The following is a 20858-nucleotide window of genomic DNA, read 5'->3' on the forward strand; positions in this document are numbered from 1 at the left end:
CCCTCCAGTTCCCTGGTGTCTGGGGTCAGGCCACATATTCCCTCAGCTTCTCTCAGTCTCAGCCGCCCTCCCCACACTCCTCACTTATTCCCATTCTCCATTGTTTTCTTCTCCAGCCTCTTTTATGTGCTATCTCAGCCTCTGGCTTTTTTTTTTTTTTTTCCTCCTGTACAAAATTGATTTCCAGCGCCTGGGTGGTTCAGTCAGTTAAGTTGTCTTACTCTTGATTTCAGCTCAGGACACAATCCTAGGGGCCCGAGATCGAGCCCCGTGCTGGGCTCCCTGCTAGGCATGGAGCCTGCTTAAGATGCTCTCTCTTCCTCTCACACTGCCCCCTCTTTCTAAAAAAAATTTATTTCCACCTGTGATTGGACCTGCATCCCACTGGGGGCACGAGGAAAACAATAAAAGGTAAACAAATAAATGCTAGTTTATTTCTAGCACTGATCTTGATCTGTAATTAGCTGAGCATCTTTCTCCCCCACCAGAGCATAAGCTCCACATGTCCATCCCTCTCACCACTGTGTCCCCAGTTATTAGCACACAGCTGGTATATAAACATCTGTTGAGTGAATTAATAGAAGAATTCTGTTGCTCTGCTTTCTGATATTCATTATTAAGGGATATTCATATATTCATTATCAGAATATATACACACATTTATATGAATTGTATGTGTATATATTCTGTTGATCTTCATATATATGTGTGTATATAGATGAATACATATATTTGAATATATATGTATAAACTGACCACCATACTAATTCTTTTGTTTGTTCCGTTTTTTTTTCCAATTTATTTATTTTCAGAAAAACAGTATTCATTATTTTTTCACCACACCCAGTGCTCCATGCAAGCCGTGCCCTCTATAATACCCACCACCTGGTACCCCAACCTCCCACCCCCCCGCCACTTCAAACCCCTCAGATTGTTTTTCAGAGTCCATAGTCTCTCATGGTTCACCTCCCCTTCCAATTTACCCAAATTCCCTACTCCTCTCTAACGCCCCTTGTCCTCCATGCTATTTGTTATGCTCCACAAATAAGTGAAACCATATGATAATTGACTCTCTCTGCTTGACTTATTTCACTCAGCATAATCTCTTCCAGTCCCGTCCATGTTGCTACAAAAGTTGGGTATTCATCCTTTCTGATGGAGGCAGAATACTCCATAGTGTATATGGACCACATCTTCCTTATCCATTCATCCGTTGAAGGGCATCTTGGTTCTTTCCATAGTTTGGCGACTGTGGCCATTGCTGCTATAAACATTGGGGTACAGATGGCCCTTCTTTTCACGACATCTGTGTCTTTGGGGTAAATACCCAGGAGTGCAATTGCAGGGTCATAGGGAAGCTCTATTTTTAATTTTTTGAGGAATCCCCACACTGTTCTCCAAAGAGGCTGCACCAACTTGCATTCCCACCAACAGTGTAAGAGGGTTCCCCTTTCTCCACATCCTCTCCAACACATGTTGTTTCCTGTTTTGTTAATTTTGGCCATTCTAACTGGTGTAAGGTGATATCTCACTGTGGTTTTAATTTGAATCTCCCTGAGGGCTAATGATGATGAAATGGATGCATTCCTGGAAAAATATAAACTACCAAAATTGAACCAGGAAGAAATCGACAACCTGAATAGACCGATATCTAATAACGAGATTGAATCAGTGATCAAAAACCTCCCAAAAAACAAGAGCCCAGGACCTGACGGATTCCCTGGGGAATTCTACCAAACCTTCAAAGAAGAAATAACACCTATTCTCCTGATGCTGTTTCAAAAAATTGAAGCAGAAGGAAAACTTCCAGACTCTTTCTATGAAGCCAGCATTACCCTGATCCCCAAACCAGGCAAGGACCCTACCAAAAAGGAGAATTTCAGACCAATATCACTGATGAATATGGATGTTTGTTCCGTTTTTAAGTTGTTCTCAGTTTTCTACACAGACAATCATATTGCCAGGGAGGAAAAAATGATAAATTCACCATAGCTTTTCCAAGAGCTATACCAATTATTTTCATATTTCATGTTGTTAAATGGATTGGAACAGTGGTTTTCAAACTACCTGAGGAGATACCTCTGGTTCCATCATGGGAGGGAGGGCAAACCAGCAGGTTGAGTTCCAGTCCTCCATCCCTGCTTCACAACTAAGAGCTAAGCTTTTGCTAGTTTTCCTCATTCGAGGCCTGCAAAAAAGTTTACAAGGGGAAATTTTAAAGTATACCTTCACTATTCTTGAGCTTTTAATTTTGATTAATCCTCAAAGTCCTATAAATATTGACAATTGGCATTTAGTATTAGGGGGATTGGATTGGCTTGTATTTCTCTCTAAAATACATATTTTAGACTCTTGTAAGAGTCTCTGTTCTTATGGAAAGTTCAGTTTGTCTTTTACATTCAAGAGTTTTGCCTGGTTATACCTAGGCATGTGTTCCATTTACTTTCAGTGAACCATTTTTAAACTTCAAACTCAAATATTTATTTAGCTCAAAAATTTCTTCTTCTGTTGCTCTTATTTTTGCTTGTGTTCTCATGGTTCCCGTTCCTGCTATGGAATTCCTACTTTGCACAAACTACACCTTTCAGGCTTATTTCCTATCTTGTTCTCTCATTATTTTCGATTATTTATTATTTCCTGTGAGTCTTGAGGAAACACTGAAGTTTATCTTCAGCTTCACTAATTGAACTTTTCTCAGTAAGACAGAGGATATTCATTCCTTCATTGGGAGTGAACATGGCAAATGTATTTCTTTTTTTCTTTCTTTTCTTTTTTTTGGCAAATGTATTTCTAATTTTTACCCAGTCTTTCCAGACCTCTGATTTTTTCTTGCTTATGCTGTCAACTCTCATTTTGGAGATGAAATATCTTCTTCAGTCTTATTGGGAAAAATACTTCAAATCTTTCTAAAATGTTCACTCTTTGCCTATGATAAATATATTTTAATACAATTTAGTAGAAAAGGATAAGCAGTAAGTGCAGGAAATGGAAACAGGCAGTAGAAATATTTGACAATACAGTATATTGAGATCTTGGTGCTGGTGTATCATTTTTTGTCCCTAATATTAATTATGAAGTATTATCAATTTTTGCTTTTGCTTCTGACCTATCTTTATGGACAGTATGGGGCATAAGAGTAAAATTAAAAAAAAAAAGCAATCAGAAAAACTGAAACCAGACAGAACATGTACTTTATAAATATAGAAAAGTATTATGGGACATCCTTGCAATGGCACACTAAGTAGCCACTTCATGGTCCATTTTATTGACATGGGAAGATGTTTACCATAAATAGTATCAAAAGAAAGTTTGTAAAAATTATATACAGCATAACCCTATCTTTGTAAGAAAAATAACGCACATCTTACATAGAGAAAATAGAATAAAGATACAGCAAATGCTGACAGTACTACTGAAGGCAGAGTTTCACATTTGATTTTTTATTTTCTATTTAAGTTTATCCCTATTTAGTTTTTACATTGTGACTAAGTTTTCCTGGTATTATTAAAAAGGAAAAAAAGAAGACACCATGATTCTCTGAAATGGTAATTTGTGTGTTAGGACTTCCAGTCGTGGGCTGGGGAAAATTGTGATCCCTTTGTTCAAAACAGTTAAAGTTGCTAATGAAATACAGGTCTTCAGTCGGCAGAGGGCGCAGATGAGTCAGAGAAGGAAGTAAGGTGGAAGAGCTGATGTGTAGCTGGTTTTATGGTTCCATAACTTAAAGGTTATTTTGATATCCTGTTCACTCATGTATCCAAAAAAATTTCAAAAGGATCACAGACATATAATTTCAGCTTGGATATCACTTACATTGCAAAATGTTTGGCATTTATATTATCTGGAGAGTCAAACATGTACTGTAAGTGGGTAAAGGGAATAAAAATAATTGTCTATTTTATGCCAGGCACTGACACATACTTTATATACTGCCGTCTCCTATGAAAAGTGTGTGTTGATAAATTTCATTCAACACTGTAGACAGATTAACACAACTCTGATAAGGTTTTAATTTAAAAAAAAAAAAAAAAAGAAAGTCCACAAAGTTTAGAGATACAAAATCTCACAGCTGCAGACCACTTTGTAGTTTATTAAGTGCTTGGAGATTTATAATTTCATTTTACACAATACCCTGTGAAATAGATTGTGTTTTTAAAGAGGAAGATACAAACAGGTTAAGTGGTCTGTGGAATGTGGCAGAGTTAGCAGTCCTCCCCACCCCACCCACGTCTGTGAGTCTAGGCATACTGATTCCACACGGTTGTTTCCCTAGTAATCTAGAAATCTTTGAACATAATCAACACTTTGGCCCCACTGAAGAAACAAATGATATGAGCAACAGTTAACACGAAGGCAAATCAAATAATTTTGCCCCCCCTTTTTTTAAAACAGGACTGGACATTATAACTCCCATCTCTGACTCTTGGATTAATTAATCTAGGTTAGGTGGTTTCAGCATGCTCATTTGGAGACATGAATTCAAAATGTGAAAAAGTAAATCAACGTGGTGAGATTATATCCTGTTTTGTTTTTTGTCTTCGAGCAACAGTACTCCTTTTAAGAAACAATCATGGCTGTGGATAATGGTGCCCTTCCCCCTCCCCCTCCCCCCTCCCCCCCCCCCCCCCCCCGTTTAGCAAACGAAAAGTTTGAAATCCCGTCAGTCTCTCCCCACCCACTGTACTTGTTTACTTCTCTGAGTCTCCAAGGAAGCACCACTGAGGGTCAGCAATGAGCAATCTTAGACTCTCCAGGGGCAAGAGGCTGCCAAGTTTCTTAGGACATCCATGAGCTCTTCAGGTAAACTAACAGACAGGTGCATTCCTATTACAGTTCTTCAAAATTCTCGAATAGAAAACATTTTAGTGGCTAATGAGTACTGCACATTTCCTCAACAGCTGTCTTCTTATAAACAAATCCTGCTAATCTGCCCAAGAAGATTTTATTTTTTTTATTTTTTTTTTAAAGATTTTATTTATTTATTTGACAGAGAGAGATCACAAGCAGGCAGAGAGGCAGGCAGAGAGACAGGAGGAAGCAGGCTCCCTGCTGAGCAGAGAGCCTGATGCGGGCCTCGATCCCAGGACCCTGAGATCATGACCTGAGCCGAAGGCAGCGGCTTAACCCACTGAGCCACCCAGGCGCCCTGCCCAAGAAGATTTTAAAAGAAAGCTGTAAGAAAAAAAAAATTGAGGAAAAGAATAGAACTATTTTCAATTTGCATGAAAAGAACTGTCCCTTGGGGATAGGAAAAAAAAACCCCAAAGCCTTGTTCATCCCTCTGTACCATGTGCTACTGCAGACCTAAATACACGGAGCTCACTATTTTAAAAACACCTGTCTCCTTTTTCAGATGAGAGACATCCCCAAACCCTGTATTGAAAGGAAATTCTTATTTTAAGCTTAAAGAGGGTATCGGGTTTTTTTTTTTTAAGATTTTATTTATTTATTTGACAGACAGAGATTACAAGTAGGCAGAGAGGCAGGCAGAGAGAGAGAGTGGAGGAAGCAGGCTCCCTGCTGAGCAGAGAGCCTGATTCGGGGCTCGATCCCAGGACCCTAGGATCATGACCTGAGCCGAAGGCAGAGGCTTTAACCCACTGAGCCACTCAGGTGCCCCTAAAGAGGGTATCATGAAGTATAGGAAAAGATGGAAAATAAAAATTAGCTGTGATGCATTAAGAAAGCAACAGAATGATTGAGATTGACTTTGAAATCGTAAGAAACTGCAAAGAAAATAGTAATGAGTGAATCCCCAGATCTGTTCAGGCTTCACTGTTCCCAACTTGAAAATGAAAGAGCTAGACTAGATGATTTTCAATTCCCCCCACCCCCTGCAGCCTAAAGAATATGTATCTGGCACTTACTGATTCATTTGCGTAGAATTTTACAATTTGTCCGTAGCCTCCATGTTCGGGGCACGAAATGGTTAATGGAAAGCCCTAACCAGCAACTGCTGGAGGGCGGCTGGTGGTGGCAGAGTCCACATCTCCCTGGTCCTTCTCAGCTGAACTCAATCTGGAAACTAATTTCTCTGCTCAAAGAAGAGAGCAAGATATATAAACCAGCCCACCACAGTGCTGGGAGAACACAGAAGCCACACTGATGGAATGCCCAGAACATAAAAGGAAGTCATAAAGCAAGTAAACAGAGAGAGAGAGAGAAGTCCTTCTTGGAGATAATGAAATAACCAGAGAGGCATTTCATAGGGTGAATTAGAGGGGGGTAGAAATCATCCTTCAGAGTGAATGAGTCTCACTACTAATACTGTGAATCCTGAGCATTTGCAGATGCAAAACCTGTTTAATTTCCTACCACTGATATTCAAGGCCAGCATACCAAGAAGCACCCATCCCAGCACAAAGCAGAAAAGAACCAGAGCCAAATGAGGGAAACCAGAGCACAGAGATGCTACTTGATTTCTCCACAGTCGGCACATTTTGAGCAGCAAAGTTGAACAAAATAAGCTAAAATCTAGGTCTTCTGACACCTGGCACCTCGAAGTTTTGCTACGGAGGAAATGTGTATTATATGCCTACTGTTTGCATTGGGTATTGTGCTGTGGCACAGGGGTCATGAGGATAAATTCTGTATAGCCCTGCACTTGAACTCAGACTCTTAGAGGAGATAAATAAGCAAACAGTTACTTCCTGCATAACTTGGTGAGGACTACATGTAAGTAGAGCAGTGTTCTCCATCTGCTACAATCTTGCACCCAGGGGACAGTTGGCCATGTCCAAAGACATTTTTGGTTCTCCACTCTGGGGTTCCCACCTGCATCTGGTGGGTAGAAGCCAGGAACCTGCCAAACATCTTACGATGAGCAAGTCAGCCCCTCCACAAAAAAGAATCTTCCAGCCCCAAATATCAAACATGCCCGCTTAAGAAACCCCAGCTTCAAGCAAGAAGTGGACACACGAGGAGGGAACTGAAGCCTACCTGATCTGAAGAGGGAGGAAGACTTATCAGTGAAGGGGATACTTGAGGTAGTCGGGAAACAGCAGGTCACATCCCTGGGAGTCTCAAGGAGTGTAAATCAGCAAGTCACGAGGAACAAAGCGTGTGGTAGTTGTAATTTGTCATTTGACCCGAGCTGGAGCAGAGGGTGGGGAGGAAGGGTCTTTGTGCTCTGTGTGTCATGCTGAGGTTCCAAACCTTCCATGAAGAGACACCATTGATGGGTTTTACCCAGAAGAGTCCTGGGGTTTGGCTCCAGTACTCAATGGCTTGCTATACTAGCATCAAGCAGAAGATCTCAAAACTTCATCTGGACACATATAAAACAATGCAGACTCCTGACCTTTCAAACACACAGATTCCCATACACATACATGCGCACCAAATATCCTGAGGCCGTCAGGTAGCACGTCTGGGCTGGAGCCCAGAAACCTGTGTTTTTGACAAGTATGCTGTGCAGTTCTGATGTGGGGAGTTCAAATCCTTGCTGGGGTACAGAATATACTTGATGGCGCTAAGACTGTGATACCATCCCAAAGAAAATAAAAAGGAATTTTAGAAGGAGAGGTATATACAGACTATCCTTCTCTCGGCTCTAACCCATAAACGTGAGAATGTGAACTGGGCACAGTAGGAATCCACTGAGTCAGGGCAAGTCACACAGTGAATGGCACAGTTGCTCTTTCTGGATCTTATGGCCTGGGAGGGGAGAAGTGCTTACAAACTACACACTCTGTGTGATACCCTTCCAGCAACTTCTGGAGAGCCCAGTTGCTCTACAAAACCTGTCGCAATTCTCTGTCCCAGAGCCTCATTGGTATAGCTGTATCTGCTTCCTGTTCCCAGAGAAACTCACCCTTAGGCTTTCCTATCAGTCCTTCCTAATGCCGGCCACTCCTGTGTCCTGTCACATAAAACTGTGAACTGAGGTCTCCAACTTACGTCATGCCATGTCAGTTACAGGACGGTAATGCTCCCCAAGTGGAAATCTGGACCTCTGCTGCTTGACTTCCAAATTCAATTTACTATTTATCTTTTTACTGATCTCCTTGGACACCCCACACTCCCTACTGCACTGGCTTTGGATCAGCAAGAGTGGAGATTAGTGTGTGATCACTGCAAACCTAGAATTTCTGACTGGAACTGAAGAAAACCTTTGCACTGTGGTCAGCCTCTGAGCCAGATGTCTGTGACTCTCTTCACTGGGAAAGAGATGAATATCCATAGTAAAAGGTCAATGGCTTCGCTGACAGATGCTGAACCAGGGATTTTTTTTTTCCTTTTTTTTTTCTTTTAGAGGCTTCCTACAGCTGTTCTGGTAGCTTGGGTCATAGTGTTAGCGGTTTCCCCCAAGCTGTCTTGTCTATGTTCTCAGATATTATGAACCCAAATAGGATTTTTAAAAACAGAATAAAAGGAAAGAATAGTAAAAGTTCTACAGAAGAGACCCTGAAGTCTGATAGACGAGACTCTGAAACAGAGGAAAGAAGATTTAAGTCCAAGTTTCCTGACTTTCTGTTCATGGCTGTTTTCATTGCACAACCAGAGTAGAGAGCCAGAGATGTTCATTTTGTTGTGGAAGCAATCCAAAACCTTACCCTGTGACCCCAGGAAAAAAGATTGAATTAAACTGTAACTACGAAGAAAGTTTTCCAAACTTAAGTTTAACTTGCAAAATAAATACCAAGAAATAAGGGAAGAAAGCTTCTCCTGAGACTCCTGAACCCATCACATTGGAAATCATCCAAAGTTATCGATGGCAGCTTTACCCACAAAGCTCAAGAGGCCAGTAGGAGTTGAAAGTGAACTTGAGTGCCCCTCAAGACACCAACAGAAGAAACACTGTTCTTGTTTTGTGGCCACTCCACTGTTTTGGGATCATTAGTTTGACCAAGCTTTACAACTGCTTTTACAAAGACAATGATGTCTGTTTCCTGTATAGTTTATTTAAGTAAACAAAAAGGAGACAGCAAGGTACCATCTCCTCTCTGAAGCAAAACTTTAAAATTTTTATCTAAAGAAAGAAAGAAGAGATCTGTTCTCTGCATTGTCCCATAAGATAAACTCATAAGATAAATAGTTCTATTTTGAATGAAATCAAGCTGGGCAAATGGCTCCCTTTCCTACTGCCCACCCATATTCTGGATATCAGATTGTGAGTGGATAAAAGTGTTTTCAAACAGTCTCTTGAGCTGACCCTACTCTCCATCAGTGGGCCCTTCTATGGGAAGTTTCTGTGGGAAGGTGACTGTGTATTTCTTCTGGCAAAACAATCATTTTAAAACTCTTTGGATGAAATATAAACTCCTTGTGAGCAACAGAAAGTGTGCACATCAACTGAACACAGAAACAATATTGCACAGGGATTAAGGGGAAACTTTGCAGTCCAACAGGCTTTGATTCTAACCCTACCCTCTACCATTTTCCAAACGATGACTTTCGATGACTTCCCCAGGCAAGTCCCTTCACAGCTTCTCTTATTTAATTGAACTATTTCTAGCATGAACTCCTGGATTATTTGTATTAAATGAAATAATAAATCTATAAAAGGTATATAACATAAGGAAAGTGCTCAGTAAATATGTTTATTATTAGGTGAAGTCTGTGGCTGGAGCTACATGGTACCTACCAACCAAAGACTACTAAAAAAATGCCAGTAGTAATTGAATAATTAATGTACTTAGCACTAAATACTGGTCATTTTGAAATTATCCATTTGAATAATGTTTTGAGTTTCCAAGTTTATATCTGATTTCAAGGTGCAGTCAGTCTTTTATTTATTTGTTTATTCATTTGGCAAAGACTTTCTGAGCACACAGAATTGCTGATACTATCCTTGAGGATGTAGGAGACTTTCCAGTCAATATGATCTTGGTAAACCCCAATACAAAGGCTTGCTTACATTGCTTGAGGACCAAGCATGACATTTCTAAAGAAATCCACAGAGAGTTTGGACTGCTTTTTTTTTTTTCCTCTCTCTCTCTCTCTTCTTGGTTTTTTGCTTTTTTTCCCTCCTTTTTTTTTCCTCGGTTGTTGTTGTTTAGTATTAGCTCAGCGGGAACATAAAATTAGTTCTTGGTAAGACAAAGTCTTTTCTCCACCTGTGATATGGGGAGATTGGAACTTCCTCATTTAGTCTTCAAACATGAGTAGTCCCTAGCTTGGGGTAGTGATCAATGCAGGAGAAAATACTTTCATTCCCAGAAAATATCTGTGGGGTTTTGTTTGTGGTACACTCCTACACAAAGGAATTGCTATTTATGTTAACATTTTCAAAAAGTTTAAAATTGAACTTTAAAATGGGATCAATATATTCTTTGCACATAATCAGGACAACCAAAGACTTGAATTGCAATTCTTCTTTTTTTTTTTTTCTTTTCACTAATGTATAATGTATTATTTGCCCCAGGGGTACAGGTCTGTGAATCATCAGGCTTACACATTTCACAACACTCACCATAGCACATACCCTCCCCAGTGTCCATAACCCAACCACCCTATCCTTACCCCTACAACCCCCAGCAACCCTCAGTTTGTTTCGTGAGATTAAAAGTCTCTTATGGTTTATCTCCTTCCTGATCCCATCTTGTTTCATTTTTTCCCTCTCTGCCTCTCCAATTCCTCATATCAGAGAGATCATATGATAATTGTCTTTCTCTGACTTATTTCTCTTAGCATAATACCCTCTAGTTTCATCCATGTCATTGCAAATAGCAAGATTTCGGGTTTTTGATGGTTGCATAGTATTCCATTGTGTGTATATATACATACCACATCTTCTTTATCCATTCATCTTTTGATGGACATCTAGGTTCTTTCCATAGTTTGGCTATTGTGGACATTGCTGCTATAAACATTCGAGTGCACGTGCCCCTTCGGATCACTACACTTATGTCTTTAGGGTAAATACCCAGTAGTGCGATTGCTGGGTCATAGGGGAACTCTATTTTCAACTTTTTGAGGAACCTCCATACTGTTCTCTAGAGTGGCTGCACCAGCTTGCATTCCCACCAACAGTGTAGGATGGTTCCCTTTTCTCTGCATCCTCGCCAATACCTGTTGTTTCCTGACTGGTTCATTTTAGCCATCGAATTGGAATTCTTAAAATATTGACTTTCTCGTTGTATGAAAAAAGTTAGCAATGTCAAGTCATGTGTATATATTGTATATGTGTCAGCAATTGTGTGTACATGTATGGAATGAAGTAAATTATAAATTCATTCATAATTTTAGAGGCAAATTTACCTGTGAGCTCATAATGACATTATTTGGCAGGTCAGACACTGGTTTGCGAATTAGTAGGCAGGCAATAATGCATCTCCACTGGAGACGTGACCAGCTGTGCCAGCAAAATCCAGCATGCATCCTCCACCCTACCTGCTCTTTGTCCTGGCCTTCTGTTTCTGGTGACAGTATCACCAAGCGATTAATTGCTTACGCCTTAAAACCTTACCATTCCCTCTCCCTTGATAACCTCCCCCACAGAAAATTCATTGCCAAGTTCTGCTGCTTTTGCCTATTATGATGTCTTCAGACTTGTCCACATTTCCTAATATCAGGTCCCTGGTGCCTCTCACCTGGAGAGAAGTTTCCTAACTGGTGTCCCAGTCATACTCTCTGACTTGCCCATTTTTACTTTCCAAGTTGCATTTCACATTCTCATGCCAGGCTACCTGCGATAATGCAGAGAGCTCAGCATGCCACTCTGCTCAAAAAACACTATTCTTAGAATACAGTCCCACCTTGACAGCCCATAATCTCATCATAAACCCTTTCCAGTCTTAATTCGGACTGCTCTCTGTCTGTCCTTGGCGCTCTACAAGTCAGCCACAAGGGCTACTCCAAGCTCTCTACACAAGACCTGTACTTTTCTGAGCTATGTTTATATGCATCCTTCCACCTCTAATCACCTTCTCTCCTTCTCTACTTATAATATGTTTGATGTCTGGGCATCTGGGTAGCTTAGTGAGTTAAGTGTCTACCTTGGGCTCAGGTCATGATCCCAGGGTCCTGGGATTGAACCCCACACTGGGGCTTCTCCCCCTGCTTGTGCTCTCTCTTGCTCTCAAATAAATAAATAAAATATTTTTTTAAAAAAATACTCTCGATGTCTGCTTGCCATCAAGCTCTCCCTCCCACCTACACTAAACCAACTTGATTTTCCCTGGGCTTCCCTATAGCAGTTTGTTATTCCCTCTAGTAAAAAGGTCACTCACATAGGTTGCCCTATGGCTTTCCTGTCCTACACTATGAGCTCCCTGAAAGCAGAGACTGTGCTTTGTTTACTGGTTTGTACCTTCTCAACTTAGAGCATTAAACAAGTCCCTGGCACCTGAGAAGAGTAAAGTAAAAATGAGTGGAACTTAATGTTCATGAAAGCACAGGAATGGCCTGGTGACATCTGAAACGTCCCTAGTGCTGTGGCATCTGGCACAGACTCCACTGGTACCAGACCTGTGTCTTAAACCTCCTCAAATCTGCTTAGATACACAGCTCTATTTCAAATCCCAGATGCTGATGAGGCAACATACATGGTTTCAACATCCTAGAAGCAATAGGTACGCCTTCTCAAAATACTTTTCCAAAATGAAACCTAGTGAGACTATGTCATCCCGAACCCAAGAAAATGGGACGCCCTCTGAAGTTAGTTAGAGACACACAACCTCATAAATAATCCTACCCAACAGAGTCCTCCCAGCACAGCACAGGAGAAAGAGGCACTTGGACTGGAATCCTGGCTTTGCCTCTCTCCCTAGCAGTAGATCCTGGGCAAGTACTTAACCCTGGGCAAGTACTTTGAGTTTCAGTTTCTCCATCAGCAAAATCAAAATATGAACACCTGAGATGGGGTCTGTGTTACGGGGGGTGCACACTGGGCACCAAGCAAGTGTTAACATGCTCCTCCTCTCTTCCCTGGGAGTGTTGTAGGGGGCAGCTCACAACCACGGCATCCGGACTCTGGTCTTAAACCTGGGAACAGTGATTTCCTCCGAACCTCTGCTTCTACAACCATGTTTCCATTCTATATTCACATGGGTTTGATGAGTTGCTGGTAGCTGAAAGTTGACAAAAACAATTCATCACAATTTACTTGATGTCCCTCTTGCCCATATATAGAGAGCTTAAAGTCTATAGTTTCAATTGTAGCTTTCATGATGTGGGGGAGGCCGGCCCTGATGTACCCATCCTATGTGGGTCATTTTAAGACCATCACGACACAACTGAGAGATGGTTAATTGGGTCAGAATGTGTATCCTGCTCTATGGATGTGGAACAAAGGAAAGCTAACTGACCCTTATAGGATGTCACAGATCAGCCATTTTCAGAAAATTTTACCTGCTATAGGGTGGTTTCAAATTCCCAGCACTAGACTCATGTTGAAGCCTAGAAATTATGTGCTGATCAGGAGTAGACTGAGGTCGCACAATGGGCACCCCAATTATTTTATGGACAAGGGACATTTCTCATCAGAGGCTAGGGGGAGATGGCTTCTGTAAAAAGGCCCAGTAAGACCTCAAGTATCAAGAGGAGTGGCAAAGGAGTAAGCTCATTCTCATCCCTTCCTTTTCCTCTCCTGGAAAAAAGGCAAATATGGTGGGCTTCCCACAAGCCCCTGAATACATGACCCATAGTCTACTAGGGAAGGCTAACCCGAGTGGTAGGTACCTGTTTGGGAAAATGTCAGCCCAATTTTCTATAACTCTTGACCTTTGAGGTTCCTCATCTTAGGGCTCAAAAGAGTAGTAATACATAAATGGAAAGGATTATGCAAGATACAGGGGGATGTATCAGGAACACAGCAGGTTCAACATATATTCAGATTTTGAAACAAGAAAATCAGTTCTCATCTGAGGCTGGAGTGCCCATTAGCTCCTTGTTGAAGTGGGAGGTGATTTCCTCAGCCCTCCCTAAGGTTCCACTGTGTCATTTGATTTAGCAACTCTGTTTTTTTATGTTTATATGATCATTCATAGTTACTCAGAACAAAATGGGTAAGAGAATGGTGACCAGGATATGTATCTAAAAGATGTATGTTGTCCTTTCTATACACACATGGACTTCATGAGTTTCCGGTAGCTGGAAATTGACCAGCAAATAGTAAAATATATATTTATACCTAAGGCATATCCATTGTTCCTCTTAGTGCTATCAGATCTCTCTATTTAATGTCCCAGAGCTCAAAGAAAAGTGCCTGGGGGTGGGGAGTGGTGTGGGGGGAAAGCAGTAATAACATGACCTGCTATCCAAAATGAACACACACACACAGATCACTTTCCAAAATGTTAGTGATTTCAGAACATAAATGCAGACACACCCTTAAAAGAAGCACTGCAAGGAAGAAAAACTGGCCAGCTTCCCAAAGTTCACTGAATCCAACTGGACTGGGTGATGACCCAGATCAAAGGCATGCAGTGATTGGACGGAGTGCCGGAAGGACCTGGCATCTTCAGAGCTGCTAGAAATTAGCCAACTCAACCACCCCAAGCAAAAGCAAACTGAAAGCAAATATGGGCGAGTAATTGAATACACATGGGGGTGCTCTTCACAAAATGCAAAGCTTGTGTGCTCCCAAAGGAGCAGTTTCCAGGTCTTCAACAGCATAAAGGCAATGGCAAAATCAAAATGCCCCCCCCTTTCCAGCCCAGAGACTGAACCTTGGCTTCTATCTAAGGCAAGGGGTGAAATCTCTTCTATGTCATCACCTTCTTCTGTGCCCCCCTCCACTTCTGTATCCTCTGCATTTAAAAAGCTTCGTTCCTAATCTAATTTCTGAATGAAATAAGATTTTTCAAATTTGGGGAAATTCTCTCCAGAACAGCAAGCTCTGCTGATGCCTTTGGTGGAAATATTACATGTTGCAGGGTGGTTTCAATTTCCCACCACCAGACTGATGCTGAAGCCTGGAAATTATATGCTGATTAGGAGTTCAGTTCCTCAGAGATATGATTTTCCAGTAAACCATCATTTCCATGGTGCCTTGCCATCCTCTAATGAAGAGCACTGATCAGACCACTACTGACTGGGACTTTAGGGACAGGGTCCACACATGGACCACATGCCATTTTCACCATGAATCCTCCTCTCCAACTACCCCTCTGCTTACTTGCGTATCAGGATGAAAGAGATTAGTTTACACCCAGCTCCCCTTGCCCCCATACCTCCTGAACCCCCCCCACCTGTCCCCACCTCCACCCCCCACCCAAGCCTGTCTGGAAGTATAGAACAAAGATGACAAATTCTTTTCTGCAGGTTCCAAGTAGGGCAGAGGACTATCAGGATATGGGGGCTTTGGGTAGGGAACATCTTGAAAATGAAAATGAAAAGCCTGAATGAGGCTATAAAGAGAGTAAAACAAAGCAGGGCATTCTTTTCAAACTTGGCTCCCTTTTTAAAAATATGGATGACATTCTCACAGAGGGAAATAGAACAAAATGCAGCAGCACTTAAAGGATTTCCTCTCTCCAAATTTTCTCCGGTCCCTTAATTGTATTTCAGCCTTGCTGAGTACTTTGTTTACGGTCCCTAGTGTGGTGATTTGCATCCCCCTCTCTGGGTTGCTGTTGGCCGGAGCTGGCAGCTGTCTCAGTCGGATTCTGGCTGGGAAAGGTAAGAATCTTTGCCTTGCTTTCTGAAAGATCTGGGAGAACAATGTTGAATGCCTACAGAAGGGTAGTAGGGGGTGGTGGCGGGGCATCGACTTAATTCAAGCACTGGAAGCTTTCTGAAAAGTTCCCCAAACTTAAAAGAATCTCCTGGAGCCATGTGTTTTAAAAACAACCAGAAAGGTTTCTTCTCCCTTCTGAAAGGCTTGCAGAAAGAAGACTTGGTGCATTGTAGAGAAGATTTTGTATTTGGGGGCAAGTGTCCCTTAAGCAATTCCCAAGGGGGTTTAACATCTTACAGGCACAGAGTGGAAGCAGGTAAAAATATTCAAAGACATCAAGCATTGATGACTAGGAATTCTCCCTGAATTTCAGTTCAAAGAGGTAAAAGTCAGTTGAAACTGTATGTCGCAGTAGGTATAATGATCAGTGCCCATGCTTCACATACAACTTCTGTTTTATCCCAAAACTTTCTTCGTCTTTGTATTTATCAATACAAGTCATCAACTGTCTACTTATGGAGTCTGGAGATGTGCATCTGTGTACCTAGGCATATGCATACTCTCTCTGAAGAATTAGGGTGAATGAGATGCCTGGAGCCTGGAAAGGCTGAAGAATACTTTGGTGTTACAAGTAGTGACAGACTTGCCTCCATTCCCAGCACACAGATACACTCACTGTCCCTTATTATAGATTCAGCCAAGGGCTCACTGTGGAAAAAGGCTGCCTCTGGTTTCTCTCTGGCAAAAGTTTGATTAATGTAGCTTTGATTTTAGTAAAAGGGGGATATGATATTCAGCAAGGTAAGGTGATATTGAGATCTTCATTGGGTTTAATGGATTATTTGGGGGGTGGGGTGGAGGAAGAGACCTAAGCTAGGAGACAGAGAGGAACTGTGCCCAAAGTTCACAGTCTACAGATGGGAGGGACTGATGCTTTTATTAGGAGTGTTCCCAAAGCCTCTAGTGTATGTACCCAGCAGCTTCCGTATCACCATCTTCCCAGGGCAATGTTGGCCAAGTGCTGAGAAGCCCAGGTCCTAAGCATCCCTTATCCCTGACACCAAGTGACAGCATTTTTCCCGGATGATGGCCTCTTGTGGTCCCACATTTTAAAAGTACAAGGATGGCAGCTAGGAGGACCTCCAGGTAGTTACTGTTCTCAGCACGCTGGGCTCCCCTGAGTCGGTAAAGTCAGACCTCAGGGACTTTTCAACTTTATTTATTTATTTAAGATGAGGAAGCCCTCTCTCCGACTTCCGTTCTAGAAAAAAAGGACTTCTATTCCCTCCCCCTTTATGACAAAATCATCAAGGTATTTTTACTAGATGCAGGATGTTATCTTAAAACAGAAGGGGGATGCCTGGGAATGTCCAAGACCTGCATCAATAATTAAAGAAATCTAACAACCCAAGAGAAAGAAGGGAACAAATCTCTTCTGAGATTTAATTTACATTTGCAGATTCACTATATTAATTAAAAAGAAGTTATTACAACTTGCACAGATTAAAATAGAGAGGATGGATAACTTCTAGCTCCAGGAGTATAGGGATGAGCTTTTAAGTGTCCCAGTATTATCTCATTGTTCTCTCAAAAGGGCAATCTGGGGCTTTAAAATTTCAAATAGCTTATCTGTAAAAAAATATATATATATAAACCTGTAAGGCCACTTGAGGAATAGGTGAATATAAACCTTTAACTTCATTGAGAATGGGATGCATCAAGCCATGTGTCCTTGAATGTTTCAAGTATCTTGTTCCTAAAAGTGGGCCAAAGAGCAGCAGACACCATGGCATAAGCCAGGAGCTTGTTACAGACCTACTAACTCGGAGTCTACACTTAACGAGCTCTCCACATGATTTATGTGCCCATTAAAGACTGGGGCTCAAACCAAGGGTTTCTTTCTGTGTGACCCCTATGAGATTATTTAACCCCTCTGAGCCTCATTTATACACTATTTAAAACTCATTTGAAGCTAGTGGGATGAACACTGTATGGGTCACATCCATAGGAGGTGCTCTGTAAATGCCCGCGATGAAGGTGGTGATGATCGTGATGATAATTTCAGCATTGCCAACAGTACTCACCTCCTAGCACAAGCAGTAAGTGATTATGTTTAAATCAAGATGATTGGTTTCTCTCTCAACCATAAATGTTTGGCATCTCCTACCCTCATTCCTAAGTGAACTAATATCAAACAAGGGAGGTTTTAAGCCTTGGATGGCTCCACACACATATAAAGAAAGAATACTGGGGAAGCCTAGGAACATGGATTTTTGCTGGCTTCCAGGCTGAATTCAGCTGCCCCATGACTTCACAGCTGTTCCTGCTGCCCTAAAGTGTCTGTCCCGTCAGCTCTGTCCCCTCAGTTGGGTCTGCAACGCTGACTCTGGGATTTTCTTATGAAAATGCCTGATAGGTGGGAGGAAGATCTGGAGGTTAGCTGGGGAAAAAATGAGTAATGCAAAGCCATCTACTTAGTAAATGCTGCAAAAGAAATAAAAGTAAAAGCTGGCTCCTGTCTCTGGGGACTCTAGAATGATTCTGACTTATCATGTCACAGAGCAGAGTTAGGGAAAGCCAAAACTCGAAATCTGCTGGCAAGGAAGAGAACGAAGGAAAAAAAAAAAAAATTACAGGGAGGGGCAATCCGGAGGGGGAGGAAATAAAAAGAGAGAGAGGGAAAGACAAGCGTCATTTAGGAACAGAGGTAGAGCGAAAGAAGGAACTCCAGGATCTGAAACCAAGCACACGGCACAGTATTTTTCTATCTTTTCTTTTCCCCAGAGCAGATTCTTGTCCTGTCATTTTATTGACGGACGTGCTATTACAGGCTCTTTTCCCAGAAGTTGACGGAAGAAGCTCAAGGGCTGCTGTTTCTTCCCTCCCAAGTCCGGTGGCTCCCCTGGTAATGGATTGCTTTTCTCTGAGGTATGTGTATGTCGTCTGGGGACAGATCTTCATTTGCAAGTTAACTTATGCCTCAGCACTGGGGGCAATTTTTTTTTTTTTTTTTTTGCTTTCTTATATAATCTCAAATGCCCTTTTACTGGTGAAATGATGATTCTAGGGTATTTCTGGACAGCAGTGATTAATTTTGGTGACTAAAAATTATATGCAGGCAGGCAGTTCTAATATCCAGCTTCATTGCACAGGGAGTGATATGTTGATTTGGGCTTGAATCTGTTTTCAGTGGTTGCTTCATATGTTCAAAGTATTAATCTCATTGAAACAGCCTCAAGAATCTTCCTCTAAATTTCTTCAGTGACTGCAACTGCTCAATTCTTTGGCTGCTCCATTGCTTCTCAGGGACAAAAGAGAATGACTTAACATGTCTGAACAGCAGACAAGAGCATTCACTGATTTCTCCTAGGCAGCCTTTCAACCAGATGCTTTTGACCAAGATTTTCAGATTTTGTCCTAAAATGTTCTGGTTCAAAATACCCAGAAATGGCAGCAAGGGCACGGGAAAATCGAGAAAGTCTAAAACTTTGCTGAAAATCTAGCATGCTTATTTTTTAATACATGTCATGGTCTGCATAGTGTTGAAATTCCTTGTTGAGTTCCATGGAAGTTTTTGAATTGATAGCTCATTACTCTAAGAGTTAATCTTATCTTTAATATAAGTACAAAATTATATTCTACAAAACTGAATTTTCCCCCCTGCTCTTCCTTTTTCAAATGGATTGGAAGGTATTGCCCCATTTCAGATCACAAATCCTAATCTCATTGCTGCTGAATTTTTGCTGACCTGCACCCCACCATGGTCCCAGGGCACATATTGCACTGTGAAACAGTTACAACAATGAAGACTTACTGACAGTCATCTGCTATAGAAGAACACCATTTGTACACTCACCGCTTGTCTTAACACTGATTTGGTGGGCAGTGAATTGGTGGTAGTTTGGAATAAATGTTATGCCTGAAAACATTGGCAGAATCTAAGTTGCTATGAGTTTTGGAATGAACTATCTGAAGGATTGTTTATAGTGCATTCCCCCCATGAAGAAGGCTGTCTTTTGGATTAGGATTGAGACTTTTCCGTGTTTAGAAAAATGAGAAGCAATAGACAGAGCGGAAAGCCTTGTAAAACATTTGTAGATCGTCAGAGTATATTGAATGCTGTAAAGTGCTTCCTGCTTTTTATATCTTCCCTTTTTTTATGGCTATCATTTTATCTTGCATTTTGCAAAGAGAATGCAAACAATCAGGAAAAGAAAATATGAACTCTGATTTTCACATGCATCTGTGTGTCCTAGAAAAGAACCCAAGAGATGTTTCCCCAGCTCTTTACTTCTACTTATAGGGCTCACTCTGATGCATTCACCTGATATGTTCTGTCTCCTCCACAGTTTCCACTCTGGAGAGAGCCCCCAGGCCTAGTCTGTGAACCCAGCTAAGAAACATCGCTAGTAAAAAATGACTGAAGACCCCATAAAGGAGATCCTGGGAAGCCCAGCATCTTCCAAGCCTGTGACAATGGAGAAGAACCCCAATAGCGAAGTGGTGGTCACCACGGTCCCCTTGGTCAGTGAGATTCAGTTGACAGCTGCTACAGGTGGTGCTGAGCTCTCCTGTTACCGCTGCATCATTCCATTCGCTGTGGTGATCCTCATTGCCGGGATAGTGGTCACTGCTGTGGCTTACAGCTTCAATTCCCACGGCTCCATCATCTCCATCTTGGGTCTGGTCCTCCTGTCATCTGGACTTTTTTTGTTAGCTTCCAGTGCCTTGTGCTGGAAGGTGAGGCAGAGGAGCAAGAAAGCCAAGAGACGGGAGAGTCAGACGGCTCTAGTGGTGAATCAGAGAAGCTTGATTGCTTAGGACGGAATGAGACCAAATGGGATATGTGGCCTGGAAAACTTCCTCTCCCTGTGTCATCCAACTCACCCAGAACTAGAGTGGGAGAGAATGAACGGCGCGTTGTGGTATACCAGAGGAAGAGAGATGAACTGAGTGCGGGAGGGTAGAGGGGGTTCTGTTTTATAAGAACCTACTTGTGTCTTCTTCAATGACAAACTTAACTCTAAGGGCTATTTCTAAGACTGAAAAATCAGCTCTTTCTCTACATTAGACATTCGAGGGGTCATGGGGGATGCATGGCATTAGGCAATGTTCAGTTCACCTTGGAAAGGAGCCAAGGAAAGATGAGAAAATAGATAGGTCGCACCAGCGACCTGCCTCAAAAACAAAAACAAAAACAAATACAAAAGCCCACACTTTTAAGAAGTTGTAGCATAAAAAAATATTCTGCTGAGAGTCTAAATCATCTTGGATTTTACATCCTTCTATGAAATTC

The 20858-nt window shown here is 41.6% G+C and overlaps 1 protein-coding gene across 1 annotated transcript; it reads left to right on the forward strand.

Annotated features, from left to right (window-relative positions):
* The first annotated feature begins 17924 nt into the window (after positions 1-17924).
* Positions 17925-20571, forward strand: TMEM100 (transmembrane protein 100). Its single transcript, XM_044248632.1, has 2 exons — positions 17925-18490; positions 19912-20571. Exon 2 carries the CDS (start codon positions 19979-19981, stop codon positions 20381-20383), a length of 405 nt encoding a protein of 134 aa, XP_044104567.1. The 5' UTR covers positions 17925-18490; positions 19912-19978; the 3' UTR covers positions 20384-20571.
* Positions 20572-20858: the final 287 nt, after the last annotated feature.

This window comes from Neovison vison, chromosome 5, assembly GCF_020171115.1.
Source record: "Neovison vison isolate M4711 chromosome 5, ASM_NN_V1, whole genome shotgun sequence".
NCBI classification, from domain to species: Eukaryota; Metazoa; Chordata; class Mammalia; order Carnivora; family Mustelidae; genus Neogale; species Neogale vison.